Below are 18,503 nucleotides of genomic sequence, written 5' to 3'. Positions count from 1 at the left end.
CATTAAGCACCAAGAGAACCAGCTTCTCACTGTAGAAAGCCTCTCTTGGGGTACATAGATTTTAAAAAAAAATACAAATTGGTGGTTTAGAAATGGGGTGGCTGGTCTTAGTGTCCCTTTAAGGCTACAGCGCAGCTTGGAAAGTGATGAAATCCCTGCCTCCCAGCTGGCTCTTACCCATCGAAAGCAAAACGCTGTTTGTGATCTTCTGGCTGCAAGGAGCCATCCAGAGGACAGATGGGATGATTCCAGGTATTCTCCTTGATCGGAGAACATTTCCGGGCTTCAGGAAAACCTGCCTGAGCCCCCCAAAAACTTACCGCATTGTCAACTCCACCCACTGAACCAGCGGGCACAGCCGTTCAGTTCGCCATTCCCACTGGAAGCCTTTGATGTGAATGTCTTGACAGCAAGTCCCACCAGTCGAGGAAAAGCAAAGCAGATGGTGTTTGTTTATATGGCAGGAATCAGCCATCCATGTGTCATGCATGGCTCCAACCCAGATTGTACCACCAAAGCTGGTTGGCAAAATTGCTGAGTTTTGATGGCATGAAGTGTGCAACTTCACCAAACAAATCCTTGGGGTTTTATTTTGATTTAGGGAAGTTTGAGCTGTGGGTGCAAAAAGTGCCCACTGTCTTGTGTCAGTATAAGGACAGAAGCAGCATCTGAGTAAAAGCAGAAGCAGTGCTTAATTTGGGGGCAGATATAATACATTTAAAATTCACAGTAAGACTACGGCATATATTTCTACACACACACACACATTCCCTTTCAAACTGACCAAGGACATACAAGAGAAGATCCACAGGAAAGGAAGCTTCTGAGCCCCATAATTAGTTCTGCCCATTCTTGTCTGCATATACAACCACCTTCTGCTGTCTGTGATGTTTGCACCAATCCCATGTCACTACTGGCCACTTTGCCTGTAGGATATTCCTGCCCCATACTCCTCGCAGCAGCATCCTCAAACTCCTGCAAAATTTGTATGACAACATGGGAAACCACCCAAAGTGATGCTCTCATTGGCTTTCCCACCCAATGTAGTATTTCAGCAACAGGTGCTTTGACTTTCTCATAGGAGCTGTCTCCTGTGGAGATTTACGGCAACATACAACTTCCTTTTATGTTACAGTAGTACAATGCAGGCAGTACAAGCTCTGAAGGATGGAAGGCAGTGGTGGGGGATTCACAGTGTGCAACGAAGCCATACCTGAGCCTTATTCGCCATGAAAGACTTAGGCAGGGGAGGGGGTGCAGAGTGATTCATCCAATTTCTAGCCAACTGGTGCTTCAAAAATAGGAATTCAACAAAGGTCTTGGAAGAAATGCTCCCGGAAAAGATCCTCCTGGATCATGCAGGCTCAGTAGCTTGACAAGAGAGATGTGACATTGATCGAGCCAAGCCTTTGTTTAGCACCCAATGAGGCAGTGGGTTTGCCAGCTTTGGGAAAGCAGCTCATTGTTTTTATTTCCACCCAAGGTCTGTGAGGGGCTCTTTTCTCATGGACAGTTCACAAAGGAGACAGAGGACCATTTGATTTTGCTAAATCCTGCTGAGAAAAGTGAGCCCAGAAGTTTCTCTTCCCAGCTTAACCTACCTGGACTTGCCCTTTAGCAAGGCTGCCAAACTCTTCTTTCCCCCAAATTCCAATGCCACATGCTTTAACGTGACAGCAGTCACTTTACCAATGCCACCACTATGGCAGGCACTGATTTTGTGTCACCTTCACGTACACGCTTGGTCAGGCCTGCAGGAAAGGGGCACCATTTTTACTTTTGACATGACAATCTCACTGCAGCCCAGCATATTTTCCTTTCCCAAACCTGGTACTTTATTTTATATTAAACTACAGTACTTGCCTTTGTATTGCAGTAGTTACACTTTCTGATCACTACTAGGAGGCAATATATGACCAGTTTCGTCCTTTCTTGAGCTTGTCAGCCTGAGGTGGCCCCCAGACATTAAGTCTGATATATTGTTTTCAACTCTTTAACCAGGATTTGAACTCACAGGCCTTATAATATATAGTAAATATAATCACTGAAATACAAAGTTATATAAATCCCTCACTGAGGGGAGGACCTGAGCTTCTAGTATGAGCCCCATACAAAATAATACCTACAGCCCTCTAGACCAGTGTTTCTCAGCCTTAGCCACTTTAAGATGTGTGGACTTCAACTCCCAGAATTCCCCAGCCAGCATGGCTGACTGAGGAATTCTGAGAGTTGAAGTCCACACACCTTAAAAGTTGCCAAGGTCGAGAAACACTGGACTAGTTATTTCAAACTGTGCTCTGTTCCTGACAGGCATCTGACTCTGTCCCTGGCTTGGAGACCTAGATCTGCTTGAACAGCATCTAAGCAGCCAGTGGGGGAAGAGAGACATAGGACAGCCCTGTGAAATAAAATCAAGAATGCTGGCTTCAGTCAGTTGTTTGGGCTGGTGGGAATGAAGACTTACCTCTCTTCTGGGGATCAGGTGGGAGTTGGGGCACAAGTTTAGGGCCATTCCAGCTTAGCAGTAAATCTGTGTCCCAAAGGAGCCTCTCTATTAGCTCAGCTCCCTTTGAATGCACCTGTGCGAAAGACTGGAGCTAAACCTGCCTCCAGCCCCCGTTAAAAAGAGTGATGAGTGAACATTTTTCTGCCACCTAGGGGTGCTTGGTGGGAGGGGAGGGAGACAACCAGGGGAATCCACCAATCCCTGCCCTTACTGTGTCCTGTACACCATAAGGACGGACAGCACCATTGGCTGGCATTTTACCTGTGGCAGGCCAGGAATTACAAGCAAAGGCAGCAAACATTATGCTACTATAGATTTGTGATAGCTTAACACAACCCAGTGACAATCTTCACTCCCAGCCAGCATAATCACTATTAGCTGGAATTTTATTGGACAGCATAACCAATACAAACATGCAAGAGACACTAGAACTGTTCTGGAGCCCCATGCACCTAATTATACTGTTTACTGTTATAAAATGTGAGACCCACCTAGCAAATAAATATGTAGTCTCCCAGCAGAAACTGCCTTATGAGAATAATGGGGGTGGGGGGGTATGAAAATGGAGGATTTTGAGAGTTTATCTTCCAACAGAAATTGGGAATTCCAATAGAAATAAACATCAAAGGCATTTTTAACAAATAAAAATGGTGGGCAACTGCATCCCAGGCTTGGTTGGGAGATTGTGCCTACCTGTTAAAAAAAAAAAAAAAGGTAATCTGAAGTGGGGGATAGCACCCCATCTGGGTCAGAGGAGGTGTCGAAGGACAACCTAATTTATCTTCAAGTAGATGGCTGCTTTGTGACTGGTCACACGCACCACAGCATGCTCTCAAAACTCCAGATGTGCCTGCTGTCCCAAAAGAGTTGGCTCCCCTGATGCAGGAGCCAGAAAGTGAGCATGCCAGACAGGTGCTCTCAACTCTATGCTCAGTTTTGGCACATTTGTTTTTAGTAAGGCCATTCGTAGAATGAAATGAGAAATGATCCCATCACGATGCTAGAAGTCTGCATCTTAAAAGCAGGCAAAGTGAATAACTGTAGCATGCTGAATGGAACTCATGAACAAGCTTGAAAGTGAAAAGACCCATGAGAAGGTATTTGTAAAACAGAACTTTTAGAAAGTAATCAATTGCCAAAAATACCCAAAATATTGGAACTGTCCTGCCCTCTAGTGGCAAAAAGGGAAATAATGCTACCATTTAAAATGTTGGTTAGTACTGCCAAATATTTGTGCTTGCATATGCATTTACAGTTAAAAGATGCATGGAGATATGTCATGATGTAAGCAGCAATGACTGACTGCTTGCCCTTTTCAATACGGACATATCTTACTCAGACATTTTGCCTTGGAACTTCTTTGGTAACTTTATCTCCAAGTCTTGTGATTGTGTCAACTCTTAAGTGATTAGATAGATTTTTTTTCCTGGAGGATCTGTCCCTAATCTGGTCCTTCAGGTCCTCCAATGGTGCATGCATCGTCACTGTAACTAAGCCCATCCACCTTGCTGCTGGCCGTCCTCTTTTTCTTTCCTTCCACCTTTCCCAGCATTAGAGACTTCTCCAGAGAGATAGGCCTTTCAATAATGTGTCAGTATGATAATCTGAGCCTGGTCATTTAGGCTTTGAGTGAGAACTCTGGGTCCATTTCTCAGGGTTTTAAAAAAAATGGGATGACTGGTGGTGATTCAGGTCCCTTGGGAAATAAGATCAGCTCAGTGCACTGGAAATGGACACATGGATATCCATTTACCAGCCACGACAGCCAAGCAGGAATCTCTCTGATCCCCTGTTCTTATAGAAGAGTAGGAGACTACAGTTTCCATGCCGCTTACTGTCTGTAATTTACTGGCCTTGCTGAGGTACCGATCTGATCCAGCAAGAAATCAGAAAGAACAAACTATGCACCTGCCCACTCTACGACAGGGCACTAACCTCTCCTGCTCCATATGGGCTCAGGGATTGGCGTATAGGATTTTCCATTAGATGAAGCTCCACCCCCAAGACTTTTGGAGCGAGAGAAGCATGGCTTTCCAGTGTTCGACCTACTGCTATGGCCAGGAGAACCACTTGGAAATTAACATTGCAATAAGGTTTCCTATAATCAAAAGGTTGAGAAATTAAGAGCAGGAAAATACATGCCGTCTTCTCCACAAAGGAAAGAGTTGTATGGATGGGATAGCTTCCACAATGGGCTGCTTAAGTACAATGTGCCCTTTAAGAGTGCTTATATGCTGCTGCTTTTTAAAAGAAAAGTTGGTGAACTACAAAATAGATTATATACAAATATTTATTAGATTTTTATCCTGCCTTTATTTCTGGCCAACTCAAAATGTACACCTTAGATGCACACCTAAAGTTTCTGCCGATTTTCCCCACAACCACCACCCTGTAAGCAGGGTTGGGCTGAGAGAGTGTGACTGGCCACCCAGCCTAAGGGAGGACTGGAACTCATGGTCTCTCTGTGGTTACTCCAGAACCTTAGCCACTACACTGAAACAGTTTATAAGTAGCAATAACTTATGGGTAAGGGGAATCACCCTGCTCTTTAAACAGTAAAGTTTTATACAGCCCTCCTTGGCAGAAAGTAGAAAAGAAGGTTTCCTCAGTTCCAGCTGGGGGAATTTCACAGCTGCTGGGCTACAGCCACAAAGGCCCTGCTTCTGGCACCTGGGGAAGGGCTAGACTGGGCATCTTTAGAGAAAGGGCCAGCCATCCAACACTTCTACCAATCCCATATTCTGGTGATGCGCAGAGATCAGAAGAGTATTCAGTCAGCAGGAGAGTCTTGAAGACCCTGGAGGTTCGGTAAGATCACTGTAGTCTCTGGCTTAAGCTCACTGCCAATTTGTTTTAAGCAGATCAAAGGATGTTAAAAGGCCATTCAGTCATTTGATCCAAAGGCACAAGAGAAGCTCCAAGAGCCCAAGGAATGATCCTTCCAAGAGAAGCTTGATCTGCAGCTGCATCAGAAGTAGCACCAAAGATCACGTCTCCCCTTCCCTTAGTCCCCAGAAAATGGAGAATTGTTTCTCTCCAGCTCAATCCAATTCAAGAGTTCCTCCTGAGTAGGAAGAAATCGCTTCTCATAACCAGAAGTCACCACAGCATTTGGTCTTGCGAGTGGCGGAGATGGCTCAGGGATTGGTTCCGATATCTGGGCAATGTCCATAATTTCTGTAAACTGGGCAGAACATCTGGTCAGGGTATCCTGAAAGAAATGCAACAAAGTCATAGGAAGCCCTAACACAAACTCAGACAACAAGGGAAACCTAAGGGGACAGCAAAGCCCATTCAGGATGTCAAAGCATCATCTCTAAAGCAAAGTTCTTAAATAACTGACCCCTCTTTTTCAAGTTCCCAAGCAACTTAACTTCACCAAAGTTCACATAGCTCAAAAGCCAACCAGCATTTGGGGCCACCATCAATCTTCCCCTCTTCAGAGTTCTCCATAAAAAGCAGAAATATTGGAGGAAGGGAACATGTTTTTCCACTGTTTCTGCTGGGATAGGCAAAAAACAAAAAAACTATGGATCTATCTTTTTCTTATCTGTGAGAAAGTGAACTCTTTATTGTCCTACTCTTTACAGCAGCTTTCCTCAACTTGGTTCCCTTCAGATGTACTGAACTACAACTTCCAACACTCCCAAATTTCGTCACACTTGTGAATGATGGGAATTGTACTCTAATGCAAAACTGGAGGTGCTGGGTTAGGGATTCTAACCTCTGATCCAGCTCTAACCACTCTTACATAATTGGGGAAAGTGTCCAATTGTGAGAATACATTTGCAGATGCAATTGTGAGCACATTTTTAGGGTACAGCTGTGGATCAAAGCTCAGAAACATGGCAAATAAAGATTAAAAAATGACAAGAAAACCAAATATCTTCAGCACAATGAACGGGCATAGCCTTCTGCTTTGACCAGCCACTCTAAGTAATCCACACAGAAGATGGATGGAATACAATTTTAAAACATAAATAAATAAAGTAATGCCTTGATCAAATGTACAAAGTAGCTGGCCTGGGCTTTATGTTCAACCAATGACTATTTAAACAACCTGCTACAGCAGTAACCTACTGCTGGCTTTATTTCTTCTTAGGACCATCTAGAAAGAGAGGCAGATGAATCCACAAAATCTCAAAGGAAAACAGTACTTCCCCTTTAGCACCCCCTGCAAATGCACACCAACTCCTGCAATTTTTTAAAAATCCAGTTGCTTCTTACCATGGCAGGTGCAGTGCTTTGTTCATTCATCTCCATGGCAATCCCACTGTGCTTTGGATCTGGAATTTTCTGCCAGCACCACCGAGGCATAACTTTATGGCAGAAGCCCAGCAGCCTACAAAGAGAGACGGCAGAGATGACTTTGCGCAGGATTCCAGTTAGCACTTAGGCACCAGTTCAAGACCTCAGGGGAGCCATCCACTCTCCATGCCTGCATCCTTGCCTTTCATTACTTACCATCTGTACTTAAACAGCAGTACAATGGAGCCTGTTAGAACCAGGATGACCACAAGTGAGAAAACTATCACGATGCTCTGCCATTGAAAAACTGCAAAAGATTTAAGGACAACATCAAGACTTATGACTTTATCAAATTGATATGTTGCCAACTCCATTCCACCTCATGGCTGCTTACAATTCATGACTTCCATGGTACAAGACAAAAACATCAACCATAAAACATCCACTGTAAAAATATAAACATCTACAAGAATAACATTAACGCATCTGTGATAAAAAGCTCAAACTTGTCATTCACTGACTGTACTCAATCCCTGCTGCCCTGATACCATAAGAGGATGAACCTTACCTTCTTCTACAAGGAGAATGGGGCGCTCTTCACTCTAATAGGATGAAGTAAAAGTGGCACACTTCTAAAAAACGTGCCTCAAACTCCTGCTGATATTAGGTTGCAATGATCCATTAAAAGGGCCTCCCAGAAGTATGCAGATACAGGTAGTCCTTGTTTAACAATAGTAATTGGGACCGGAATTTCCATAGCTAAATAATGCAGTTGTAAAGCTCAATGTCACCTGATCACATCACTTAGCAACAACAATCTCGGCAGTCCCTGTTGCCGTTGGACCTCACGTGACAGTGACTTGGGAAGTGTAATGGTTGCCTAACCTAACAAAGCCAGACTCACAAGTGGACTCTATGAAATCTGGTTTATTGAAGGATTAGTATGCAAGTACAGAGAAAGCTGAGAATGAGCAAAAGCGCGCCAAATACAAATTAAGAACCCTCGGCTCAAAACGTAAGACCTCCCCCCACCCAGCCGTTCTAACTACCCCCCCTCCCAGGTGCCAGTAACTGTCTTCACCAGTCCTGGGAAAACAACCTTGAGCATTTGAGAAAACCCAAACACGTTCCATTCCCTCAACCAAGAGATAACAGTCCAGGCTATGGCAGCCTCCCTTCCCTGCAAATCAAACACGCCATTAACAACTGACACGTGAAGTGTTACAAATCAAATACGGGAGTAGCAAATGACATGTGAAGTGTTACGATGTACCAGGCACATTGAAACAGTGAACATGACAGGAAGAGGCGGGAATCCAGAAGCATTTGCTCATGTCACTGAAACTGCATCCCAGGCTGGCAGGTGAGAACTACAGGCAGGCGGTTTGACACTATGGAATATGGGTGGGTGGGTGCCGCAGGCGGGTGCCATGGGCAGGCACTATGGCGTGTGGGTGGGTGGGTGCTATGGAGTTTGGGTGGGCAGGTGCTACGGGCAGGTTTTATGGAGTATGGGCGTGTACCACGGGCAGGCGCTATGGAGTACGGGTAGGTGGGTGCCACGGGCAGGCAGGTGCTGCAGGCAGGCGCTATGGAGTACGGGTAGGTGGGTGCCACGGGCAGGCAGGTGCTGCAGGCAGGCGCTATGGAGTACGGGTAGGTGGGTGCCACGGGCAGGCAGGTGCTGCAGGCAGGCGCTATGGAGTACGGGTAGGTGGGTGCCACGGGCAGGCAGGTGCTGCAGGCAGGCGCTATGGAGTACGGGTAGGTGGGTGCCACGGGCAGGCAGGTGCTGCAGGCAGGCGCTATGGAGTATGGGTAGGTGGGTGCCACGGGCGGGCAGGTGCTGCAGGCAGGCGCTATGGAGTATGGGTAGGTGGGTGCCACGGGCGGGCAGGTGCTGCAGGCAGGCACTATGGAGTATGGGTGGGCGGGTAATGTGGGTGGGCACTATGAAATATGAGATCCCCATCCCACACAGGGCTCCTCAGGAGAAAAAAGCAGGAGGAGCGGGAGCAACTTATGGGAGAGACTTGCAACCTCCTGTTGGATTCCCAATTGACTTTGTGGGAAGCTGGCAGGGAAGGTCACAAATGGTGGTCATGTGACCATCTGATGCTGCAACCATCGTAATTGCAAGCCAGCTGCCAAATGTCTGAATTGCGATCATTTGACCACATGGATGCTGTGATGGCCACAACTTTGAGAACCGGTCGTAAGTCCGCCTTGTTCAGCATCATTGTAACTTTGAATGGTTGCTGAACGAGTGGTTGCTAAGTGAGGACTACCTGCATCCAAAACTCTTTACAGGTAGTCCTTGACTTATGACGGCAATTGGGACCAGAATTTCCATCGCTAAGCAATGTGGTCGTAAAGCATGACCGCATTGCATAGTGATGGCAATCCCTGCAGTCTCAGTTGCCATGGTTAACTGAATCTTATGGTCGTTAGGCAAGGCAGCTTCCTGCCAGTTTCCCACAACCAAAGTCAGTGGGGAAGCTGGCAGGAAGTTGCAAGTCCCAGGCTGGCAGGCAGGTAAATGGCTGCTGCCAGGTGGGGGAGGGAGTGAGGGAGTGCATAGGGGTGCGGGGGAGGGTCAGGGAGGGTGCATGAGGGTGTGAGGGGTTCACCAGAGGCGCAGTGTGGGATGGGAAGGGTGCACATGGGTATGGCGTGGGTTGGGGAGGGTGCACGAGGGTGTGCAGGGATCCATGAGTGGCTGGTGCAGTGCAATTGCAGAAGGGCTGGGGGAGGTGCGTGGGTGGGGGAGACTTACCCCAGTGACTTGTGACCTTCCCTGCTGGCTTCCCCATTGATTTTCTGGGGAAGCCTGCAGGGAAAGTTGCAATAAGCGATCACGTGATTACGGGGCGCTGCAACTGGTTATAAGTACAAATCTGGCTGCCAAGTGCCCAGATCACGATCACATGACTGTGGGGGTGCTGGGATGGCCGGAACTCTGACGACCGGTCATAACCACCATTCATTCAGCACCTTCATAACTTTGAACAGTTGCTAAATGAATGGCCATAGGTCGAGGACTACCTATAATTAACAGCCAGAGGGGATCAAAATTCTTAGAGCAGTTTTTGCTCTAAAGTGCTATTTCACAGCCAGTTTTATCACAATCTTTCCTGCTCCTGTAGTTACCACAGTGTCTCCTGTTAACATTCCAGCTTGGTATAAGGAACAGAACTTCCAGCAGTCCATCCTACCTGATGTACTAAAGTGATACAGAGCACTGGCCACACCTTCTCCAGCTGATGTAGATCCAGTCATCCAGAGGTGGTAGGTTGCTCCTGGCTCCAGATGCGAGACAGTATAATTTCTTTTCCTAGCATTAACTGTAATGTTAAAAAAAAAAAATTAACGTCTATCCTAGGCAGATGGCAATCAGCACCCATCATCCAGAGTTTACTGGTGGAGGATAAGCTACAGAAAGAGTCTAGAACCCCAGCTAGTTTAACTTCTAGTTTTACACCAGACAAGATTACACTGGCTAGTTTTACATTTTACAGATGGAAAAAATAATTCCATGTCTTCCCCAACTTGGTGTCTAGTCCTTCGGAAAAGGATGCCTTACAATGCACATTTAATCTAAGGCATAAGGAGGAGGACAGCCAGTTTGGTGTAGGGGTTAAGGCACCAGGCTAGAAACTGGGAGACCGTGAGTTCTAGTCCTGCCTTAGGCACAAAGCCAGCTGGGTGGCCTTGTGCCAGTCCCTCTCTCTCAGCCCTGGGAAGGAGGCAATGGCAAGCTACTCCCGAAAAACCTTGATAAGAAAACTGCAGGGACTTGTCCAGGCAGTCTCCGAGAATCAGACACAATTGAATGGAATGAATGAATAAATAAATAAATAAATGAGATCAGGATCTCTGCATGCCTCTCCCTCCCATGTGTATGTTGAATGTTACTGTTTTCTTACATTGCCACACATTGAAAGGTAGTCCTTGACTTATGTCAGCAATTGGGATTGGAATTGCTGTCACTAGATGACAGTCATAAAGCACAATCGCATCACTTAGCAACAGCAATCCCTGCAGCCCTGGTTGCTGTCGTTAACTGAATCCCACAGTGGTTAGGCAAGGCAACTTCCTGCCAGCTCTCACAGGCAAGTCAATGGGGAAGCTGGCAGGAAGTTGCAAGTCCCAGATGGTTCACAAGCAGGCCAAAAGGCAGGTAAATGGCTGCTTCCAGGTGGGGGAGGGTGCAAGGGGGTGCACGATGGTGTGATGGAGGTGTGGCAAGTCTCAGGGAGGGTGCACTGGGCTGTGCGAGGGTGCTAGGGAGTAATGGTGAGGCTTGGGGGGGTGCATGAGGGTGCATGGGAGATGTATCAAGGCTCAGGGAGGGTGGTGCAGGGAGGGTTGGGGAGGTTTCACAAGGGTGCACAAGCGTGTGAGGGAGTCACAGCAAAGATCAGGGAGGGTGTGCAGGAGCACACGAGTGGCCAGCACGGCATGAGCACAGAGGGGCTGGGGGAGGGTGTGCGGATGTGGGACACTTACTCCAGAGACGTGCAATCTTCCGTGCCAGCTCCCCCACTGACTTTCTGGAGAAGCCAGCAGGGAAGGTTGCAAATGGCAATCATGTGATCACGAGGTGCTGCAGCTGATCATAGGTGCAAGCCAGTTGCCAAGCATCCAGTTCATCATTATATGACCACTGCGGTGCTGGGACGGCCAGAACTCCAAGGACCGGTCTTCACCACCATTCATTCAACAGCATAACTTTGAATGGTCACTGAACAAATGGCCGTAAGCCGAGGACTACCTGTATGGATAGTATCAGCTGGAATCCTGTTTGTAATTTTGGGGAGCTACTGGAGGATTGGGTTTGATTTCCACAGAAAAGATGTGCTGCAGAGCCAAAAACCACTCCTCATGCCTTTCTATGCTTTCTCATATAAGGGGATTTTGCCCCTAAGGTTCTAGACATACTTTAGACTCCAAAGGAAGAGCCAAATAAGGAGAAACATATCCAGCTACATGTACTTTTTACTGTAACAAATCAGACTCCCCCCCACCCCCCGTTTGTTACATAAAGAGAGCAAACAAATGTGGCTCCCCTTGTTATGACTATTTGTTCCCCAAATGTTACAGGATAACCTTGCTGGACCCCACAAACCTTTTGTAAGTGAACATTCCAGCAAAAAGCTATGGATATCATGTAGCCTCAGACTGGTGCCCTTGAGAAGTGCTGAATTATCTCCATCTAATGTGGGACTGAAGGGAGTAAACCAACCTATCCGGAGGACCCCAGAGGGAGAAGGCTGATGTAGAGCATTGTAACGAGTTTGAGAGAAGCAATTTCAGGAGGACTCAGTGGCTTCCTCCTCAGCTATGAAGTGAGACTTAGGCTGGAGTCTCACTCACTGGGCGGGTGTACCGTAAGGTTGCCTGAGCTGAGATGCTTCAGGTAAAGCGTATAGTGGATGATATGCCCGTTGCGGTCTGCCAAGGGAATCTCCTCCCAAGAGATGATAGTGGCAGTAGAGGAAAGTCTTCTATCTTGCCATACCTGGGGACCAGCTGATGGTGCTGGAAAAGCAAAGGAGGAATTAGAAGCTGTGATTTAAAGAACAGGCTTGGTGCTTTGGTACGTGGGCAGTGCCTACAGTCCATTTCCACACTGTAACAAGGGCATTTTGCAGTACCTACTGCATTATAGAAGGGGTACCAAAATCAGGTCCCATAAGCCAATAGATGATCCAAAGGAGACTATCACATTGGAATTTGGGAACATCAGAGAAAATATTGCTGTACTGAGGAATGCTCAAAGGTCATGCATCAAAGGAAGTGTTTAAAAAGAAAATGGCAACCAATTCAAACATTTAATGTAATTTGTCTATGAGTCTATCTCTGGTGCCCGACTTTTGGTATACCCTGTAGGTAAAGTTCTATATAATGAATACAATAGCCTTTTCCAAAATTCCTAGTTCGCATGAAAAAAATAACAACATGGTTTTTCTACCATGGCACTCATATTATAAAACAGCCTCCCTCCAGAAGCTAGGCAAGCCCTGGCACTGATGGCCTTCTGAGAGGAAATGAAGACCAAATTCTTCCAAAAGGGCCCTTTGGAGAATGATTGTACAGCAGCCAAAACACCTTAATACAGGTAGTCCTTGCTTAATGACCATTCATTCAGCGACTGTTTGAAGTTATAATGGCCCTGAAAAAGGAGACTTATGACCAGTCCTTGACGTTCTGGGCATCACAGCACCCACTCAGTCACGTGATCACGATCTGGGCGCTTGGCAATCGGCTCACACTTATGATGGTTGCAGCATCCCACAGCCACGATTGCCATTTGTGACCTTCCCTGCCAGCTTCCCACAAGCAAAGTCAATGGGGAAGCCAGCAGGGAAGGTTGTAAGTTGGTCCAGAAAGTTGCTTGCACCTCCCCACGCCTGGCAGCAGCCACCCCTGGCCTCGCCGTGCTTGTGCTGATGCCACGCCTTGCTTGCTTGCTGGCTTGCTTGCAAGCGGCCTGTGACTCGCTTAACAACCCACAATCCTCGTTTAATGATGGCAGTGGGAAGTGCTGGGATCGCTGTCACTAAGTGATGTGGTCACATCACATCATGCTTTATGACCTCATCGCTAAGTGATGGAAATTCCAGTCCCAATTGCTGCTGTTAATTGAGGACTACCTGTAGTTTATTTATTATTTAGTGTAAATTCAGATTTGTGGATATTTTTGTTGTTGTTTATTCGTTTAGTCGCTTCCGACTCTTCATGACTTCATGGACCAGCCCACGCCAGAGCTTCCTGTCGGTCGTCAACACCCCCAGCTCCCCCAGGGACGAGTCCGTCACCTCTAGAATATCATTCATCCATCTTGCCCTTGGTCGGCCCCTCTTCCTTTTGCCTTCCACTCTCCCTAGCATCAGCATCTTCTCCAGGGTGTCCTGTCTTCTCATGATGTGGCCAAAGTATTTCAGTTTTGCCTTTAATATCATTCCCTCAAGTGAGCAGTCTGGCTTTATTTCCTGGAGGATGGACTGGTTTGATCTTCTTGCAGTCCAAGGCACTCTCAAAATTTTCCTCCAACACCACAGTTCAAAAGCATCTATCTTCCTTCTCTCAGCCTTCCTTATGGTCCAGCTCTCGCAGCCATATATTACTACGGGGAACAACATTGCTTTAACTATGCGGACCTTTGTTGTCAGTGTGATGTCTCTGCTCTTAACTATTTTATCGAAATCTGTCATTGCTCTTCTCCCAAGGATTAAGCGTCTTCTGATTTCCTGACTGCAGTCAGCATCTGCAGTAATTTCGCACCTAAAAGTACAAAGTCTTTGACTGCTTCTACATTCTCTCCCTCTATTTGCCAGTTATCAATCAAGCTAGTTGCCATAATCTTGTTTTTTTTGAGGTTTAGCTGCAAGCCAGCTTTTGCACTTTCTTCTTTCACCTTCATCATAAAGCTCCTCAGTTCCTCTTCGCTTTCAGCCATCAAAGTGGTATCATCTGCATATCTGAGATTGTTAATGTTTCTTCCAGCGATTTTAACTCCAGCCTTGGATTCCTCAAGCCCAGCATGTCGCATGATGTGTTCTGCGTACAAGTTGAATAGGTAGGGTGAGAGGATACAGTCCTGCCGTACTCCTTGTCCAATCTTAAACCAGTCCATTGTTCCGTGGTCTGTTCTTACTGTTGCTACTTGGTCGTTATACAGATTCTTCAGGAGGCAGACAAGATGACTTGGTATCCCCATACCACTAAGAACTTGCCACAATTTGTTATGGTCCACACAGTCAAAGGCTTTAGAATAGTCAATAAAACAGAAATAGATGTTTTTCTGAAACTCCCTGGCCTTTTCCATTATCCAGCGGATATTGGCAATTTGGTCCCTAGTTTCTCTGCCTTTTCTAAACCCAGCTTCTACATCTGGCAATTCTCGCTCCATGAACTGCTGAAGTCTACCTTGCAGGATCTTGAGCATTACCTTACTGGCATGTGAAATGAGTGCCACTGTTCGATAGTTTGAACATTCTTTAGTGTTCCCCTTTTTTGGTATGGGGATATAAGTTGATTTTTTCCAGTCTGATGGCCATTCTTGTGTTTTCCAAATTTGCTGGCATATAGCATGCATTACCTTGACAGCAACATCTTGCCAGATTTTGAACAGTTCAGCTGGGATGCTGTCGTCTCCTGCTGCCTTGTTATTAGCAATGCTTCTTAAGGCCCATTCAACCTCACTCTTCAGGATGTCTGGCTCTAGTTCACTGACCACGCCATCAAAGCTATCCCCGATATTGTTATCCTTCCTATAAAGGTCTTCCGTATATTCTTGCCACCTTTTCTTGATCTCCTCTTCTTCTGTTAGGTCCTTGCCATCTTTGTTTTTGATCATGCTCATTTTTGCCTGGAATTTACCTCCAATGTTTCTAATTTTCTGGAAGAGGTCTCTTGTCCTTCCTATTCTATTGTCTTCTTCCACTTCCGCGCATTGCTTGTTTAAAAATAATTCCTTATCTCTTCTGGCTAACCTCTGGAATTTTGCATTTAATTGGGCATATCTCCCCCTATCACTGTTGCCTTTTGCTTTCCTTCTTTCTTGGGCTACTTCTAGTGTCTCAGCAGACAGCCATTTTGCCTTCTTGGTTTTCTCTTTCTTTGGGATGTATTTTGTTGCCGCCTCCTGAACAATGCTGCCAACTTCTGTCCAGAGTTCTTCCGGGACCCTATCTACTAAGTCCAGTCCCTTAAATCTATTTTTCACCTCCACTGCATATTCCTTAGGAATATTAGTGAGCTCATATCTAGCTGATCTGTGGGTCTTCCCTAATCTCTTTAGTCCGATCCTAAATTGTGCAAGAAGAAGTTCGTGATCTGAACTACAGTCAGCTCCAGGCCTTGTTTTTACCGACTGTACAGATGTCCGCCACCTTTGGCTGCAAAAGATGTAGTCAATCTGATTTCGGTGTTGTCCATCTGCTAAAGTCCATGTATAAAGCCGTCTCTTAGGTTGTTGGAAGAGAGTGTTTGTGATGCAGAGTGAATTGTCTTGGCAAAATTCTATCAGCCTATGTCCTGCTTCATTTTGTTCTCCCAGGCCATACTTACCTGTAATTCGAGGTGTCATTTGACTGCCCACCTTAGCATTCCAGTCTCCTGTGATGAAAATAACATCTCTTTTAGGTGTGTTGTCCAGTAGGTGCTGCAGATCCTCATAGAACTGCTCTACTTCAGCTTCTTCAGCATTTGTGGTTGGGGCGTATATTTGGATCACTGTGATGTTAGATGGCTTGCCCTGAATTCGAATTGAGATCATTCTGTCGTTTTTTGGGTTGTATCCAAGCACTGCTTTAGCCACTTTACTATTAATTATGAAGGCTACTCCATTTCTTCTGTGGTCCTCTTGTCCACAGTAGTAGATCTGGTGGTCATTTGATGTGAAGTGGCCCATTCCAGTCCAGTTCAGTTCACTGACGCCCAGAATGTCTATCTTTAATCTTGACATCTCACCAATAACCACATCCAATTTGCCCTGGCTCATAGATCTTACATTCCAGGTTCCAATGGTGTGTTGATCCTTAGAACATCGGATTCGCCGTTCACCACCAGCACCATCGGCTGCTAGCCGTCCTTTCGGCTTTGAGCTAGCTGCGTCATCATGTCTGGGGCTAGTTGAGCTCATCCTCTGTTCCTCCCCAGTAGCATTTTGACCATCTTCCAACCTGGGGGTCTCATCTTCCGATGGTATACCGACATATCTCTGGTTGTCCTGATCCATTGAGTTTTCATGGCAAGAATACTGGGGTGGGTTGCCATTACCTTCCCCAGGGATCGCATTTAGTCTGACCTCTCTGTCATGACCTTCCCGTCTTGGGTGGCCCTTCACGGTTTAGCTCATGGCATCATTGAGGTGCTCAAGCTCCAGCACCATGCAAATCAATCACGATTCAAAGCATGTGAGTTTGATAAATTGTGTGTGTGTGCGCGCATGCAGATATCTAAAGCAAATAATTTGGCCCTTGCTGTGGTTTGATCCCAAAGGAATAGTCACCTGGAGAGTGCCCCACTCCCAACAACAGCTGCTGCTCTGGCAGGGGTGCTGGGTGGCATCCAAGGAGTAACATTAAGACTGTCTAGCATTAAATCTCTCACTGCCTATGTTCTCTACGACTAGGTGGCCTGGTGGCATTCAAGTTGGGGGAGGAAGTCCAGAAAGTCGAGGTGGTTATTGCAACATGATTGAAGCCCCACCTCTTTTGTACAGGGGTCAACATTGCTCACACATACAAAGGAATGGAGCATCAATCGCATAGTCGCATCTTGGCTTTTTTGATACCCTGCCCCCCAGGATGACCTTAGGTGGCTTTTTCTCTTGGGCAGAAAAAGAAAAGAAAAAAGGCTAAGGAAAAGAAAATCTAAGCAAATCTGTTCTAGGACTCTCTGTTACTTAGCTAAAAAATGAAAAACAATGCCTTTCTACCAGCTCTGCAGAACAGCCATGACTCTAAGAGGAGGCCTTGATATGCAGTGGTTTTTTGCCTGCTGTTTCCTGTCACTTGGAGGTGGGCCCTTGCTATTGCGGCATGGATCTGGCAGAACAGCCTGATCTATACAGTATAAAAGGGCAACACTTGCATGTTTCCAGTCCCCTCTAAAAACCACATCTTTTTATACTAAGCAGCTGCAGCTACTAACTCCCACCAATACTGGTCTTTTAAACAGATTTTACTTATAGCACTGTTTTCACACTACTGTTGTGAACTACTTCAGGAGATACATAAATGAGAAGTGACATGTAAATAGCAATAAATAGAGGCATGAACCCATCAGTTCTGGCTTGTCCAACAAACCATAGCTTGTTTTCTATACAGATCAGCACAGTGTTTGAATCTAGTTGCAGTATATAGTTTATTCTTGAGTGCAAATTTCCTTCGCCACTGGCATTAGCTATATTGAATTTGTTAAAGATATAAATATGGATACTCCATACTTTAGCCGGTTTTTTACAGTAGCAAAGATCATCAATGCTGGCTAAAACAGAGATGCTAGTCAGCACCCAACCTGATGTGGGCTGTGCTACTTAAAGTTACAAGGATGCAGGGAGGAAAGTTTATTTGGAAGCTTGAAAGAATCAAAGGGGAAATTCTGGCCCCACTAGTAACCCACCTCCCTTGCACCCATGGAGATTACCTTCTTCTCTGAAATAGGCTCGTACAGGCTCCGAGGCAGTTCTCCCATGAGCATACAAACCATACACGCACACAAGGTATGGTATTTTGGGACTGAAGTTGCCTGAGGAGGAGGAAAGGAACAAGGTTTAGGGAGCATCCTCAGTGAGTGACAATTGCTAGCCCGCTTTTCTCTCTGAACAGGCTAAGAGCGAAGCAGGCCTTCCTTCCTTTCAGTACACAAACCAGCAGAAGGCATATATAAAGCTTCAGAAGCTGAAGGTCATGTGGCTCCACTTTAACCTGCTTCTGCAGGAAAGCAAAACAAAATACGAGATTCCAGGAAGTGCTGGAAAACTTTCTACATCTCCTTTGCCAGAGGACACCCAGTTTTCTCAACAGAGGAAATTCACTCCAGTCTCCCAGAAGATGCCATGTCCCAATTGCCTTCTACTCAGTTCACGTGGCAGAAATGAAGGGACAAACTAGACAAGGTAAAGTTCATGCATTCAAGAAGCACAATTTCATGGCTTTCATTAGACGGAAAGCAATTAATCACTGACAAAACCTGAGTAGCCTTGGAGAAGAAGGGGATCTAATGCACTGAGCTTTTC

General features: G+C 46.0%; 2 protein-coding genes across 3 annotated transcripts in view; one reads left to right on the top strand and one right to left on the bottom strand.

Annotated features, from left to right (window-relative positions):
* Positions 1-18,503, top strand: part of KHSRP (KH-type splicing regulatory protein) — a 292,174-nt gene that overhangs the window by 189,450 nt on the left and 84,221 nt on the right. The window lies entirely within an intron of this gene.
* The window catches only part of IL27RA (interleukin 27 receptor subunit alpha), a 30,766-nt gene continuing 17,041 nt past the window's right edge, over positions 4,779-18,503 (bottom strand). For both annotated transcript variants that reach the window (XM_063294345.1, XM_063294347.1), the window contains 6 exons: positions 17,912-18,013; positions 12,131-12,295; positions 9,970-10,098; positions 6,971-7,061; positions 6,734-6,848; positions 4,779-5,717 (listed from right to left, as the gene is read on the bottom strand). In XM_063294345.1, coding sequence (XP_063150415.1) covers positions 5,511-5,717; positions 6,734-6,848; positions 6,971-7,061; positions 9,970-10,098; positions 12,131-12,295; positions 17,912-18,013 — 809 coding nt within the window. In that variant the 3' untranslated portion in view covers positions 4,779-5,510. The remainder of the gene's footprint in view (positions 5,718-6,733; positions 6,849-6,970; positions 7,062-9,969; positions 10,099-12,130; positions 12,296-17,911; positions 18,014-18,503) is intronic.

This window comes from Candoia aspera, chromosome 2, assembly GCF_035149785.1.
Source record: "Candoia aspera isolate rCanAsp1 chromosome 2, rCanAsp1.hap2, whole genome shotgun sequence".
NCBI classification, from domain to species: domain Eukaryota; kingdom Metazoa; phylum Chordata; class Lepidosauria; order Squamata; family Boidae; genus Candoia; species Candoia aspera.
Note: the sequence above shows the minus strand (reverse complement) of the source record. Positions and strands in the feature narration are given on the sequence as shown.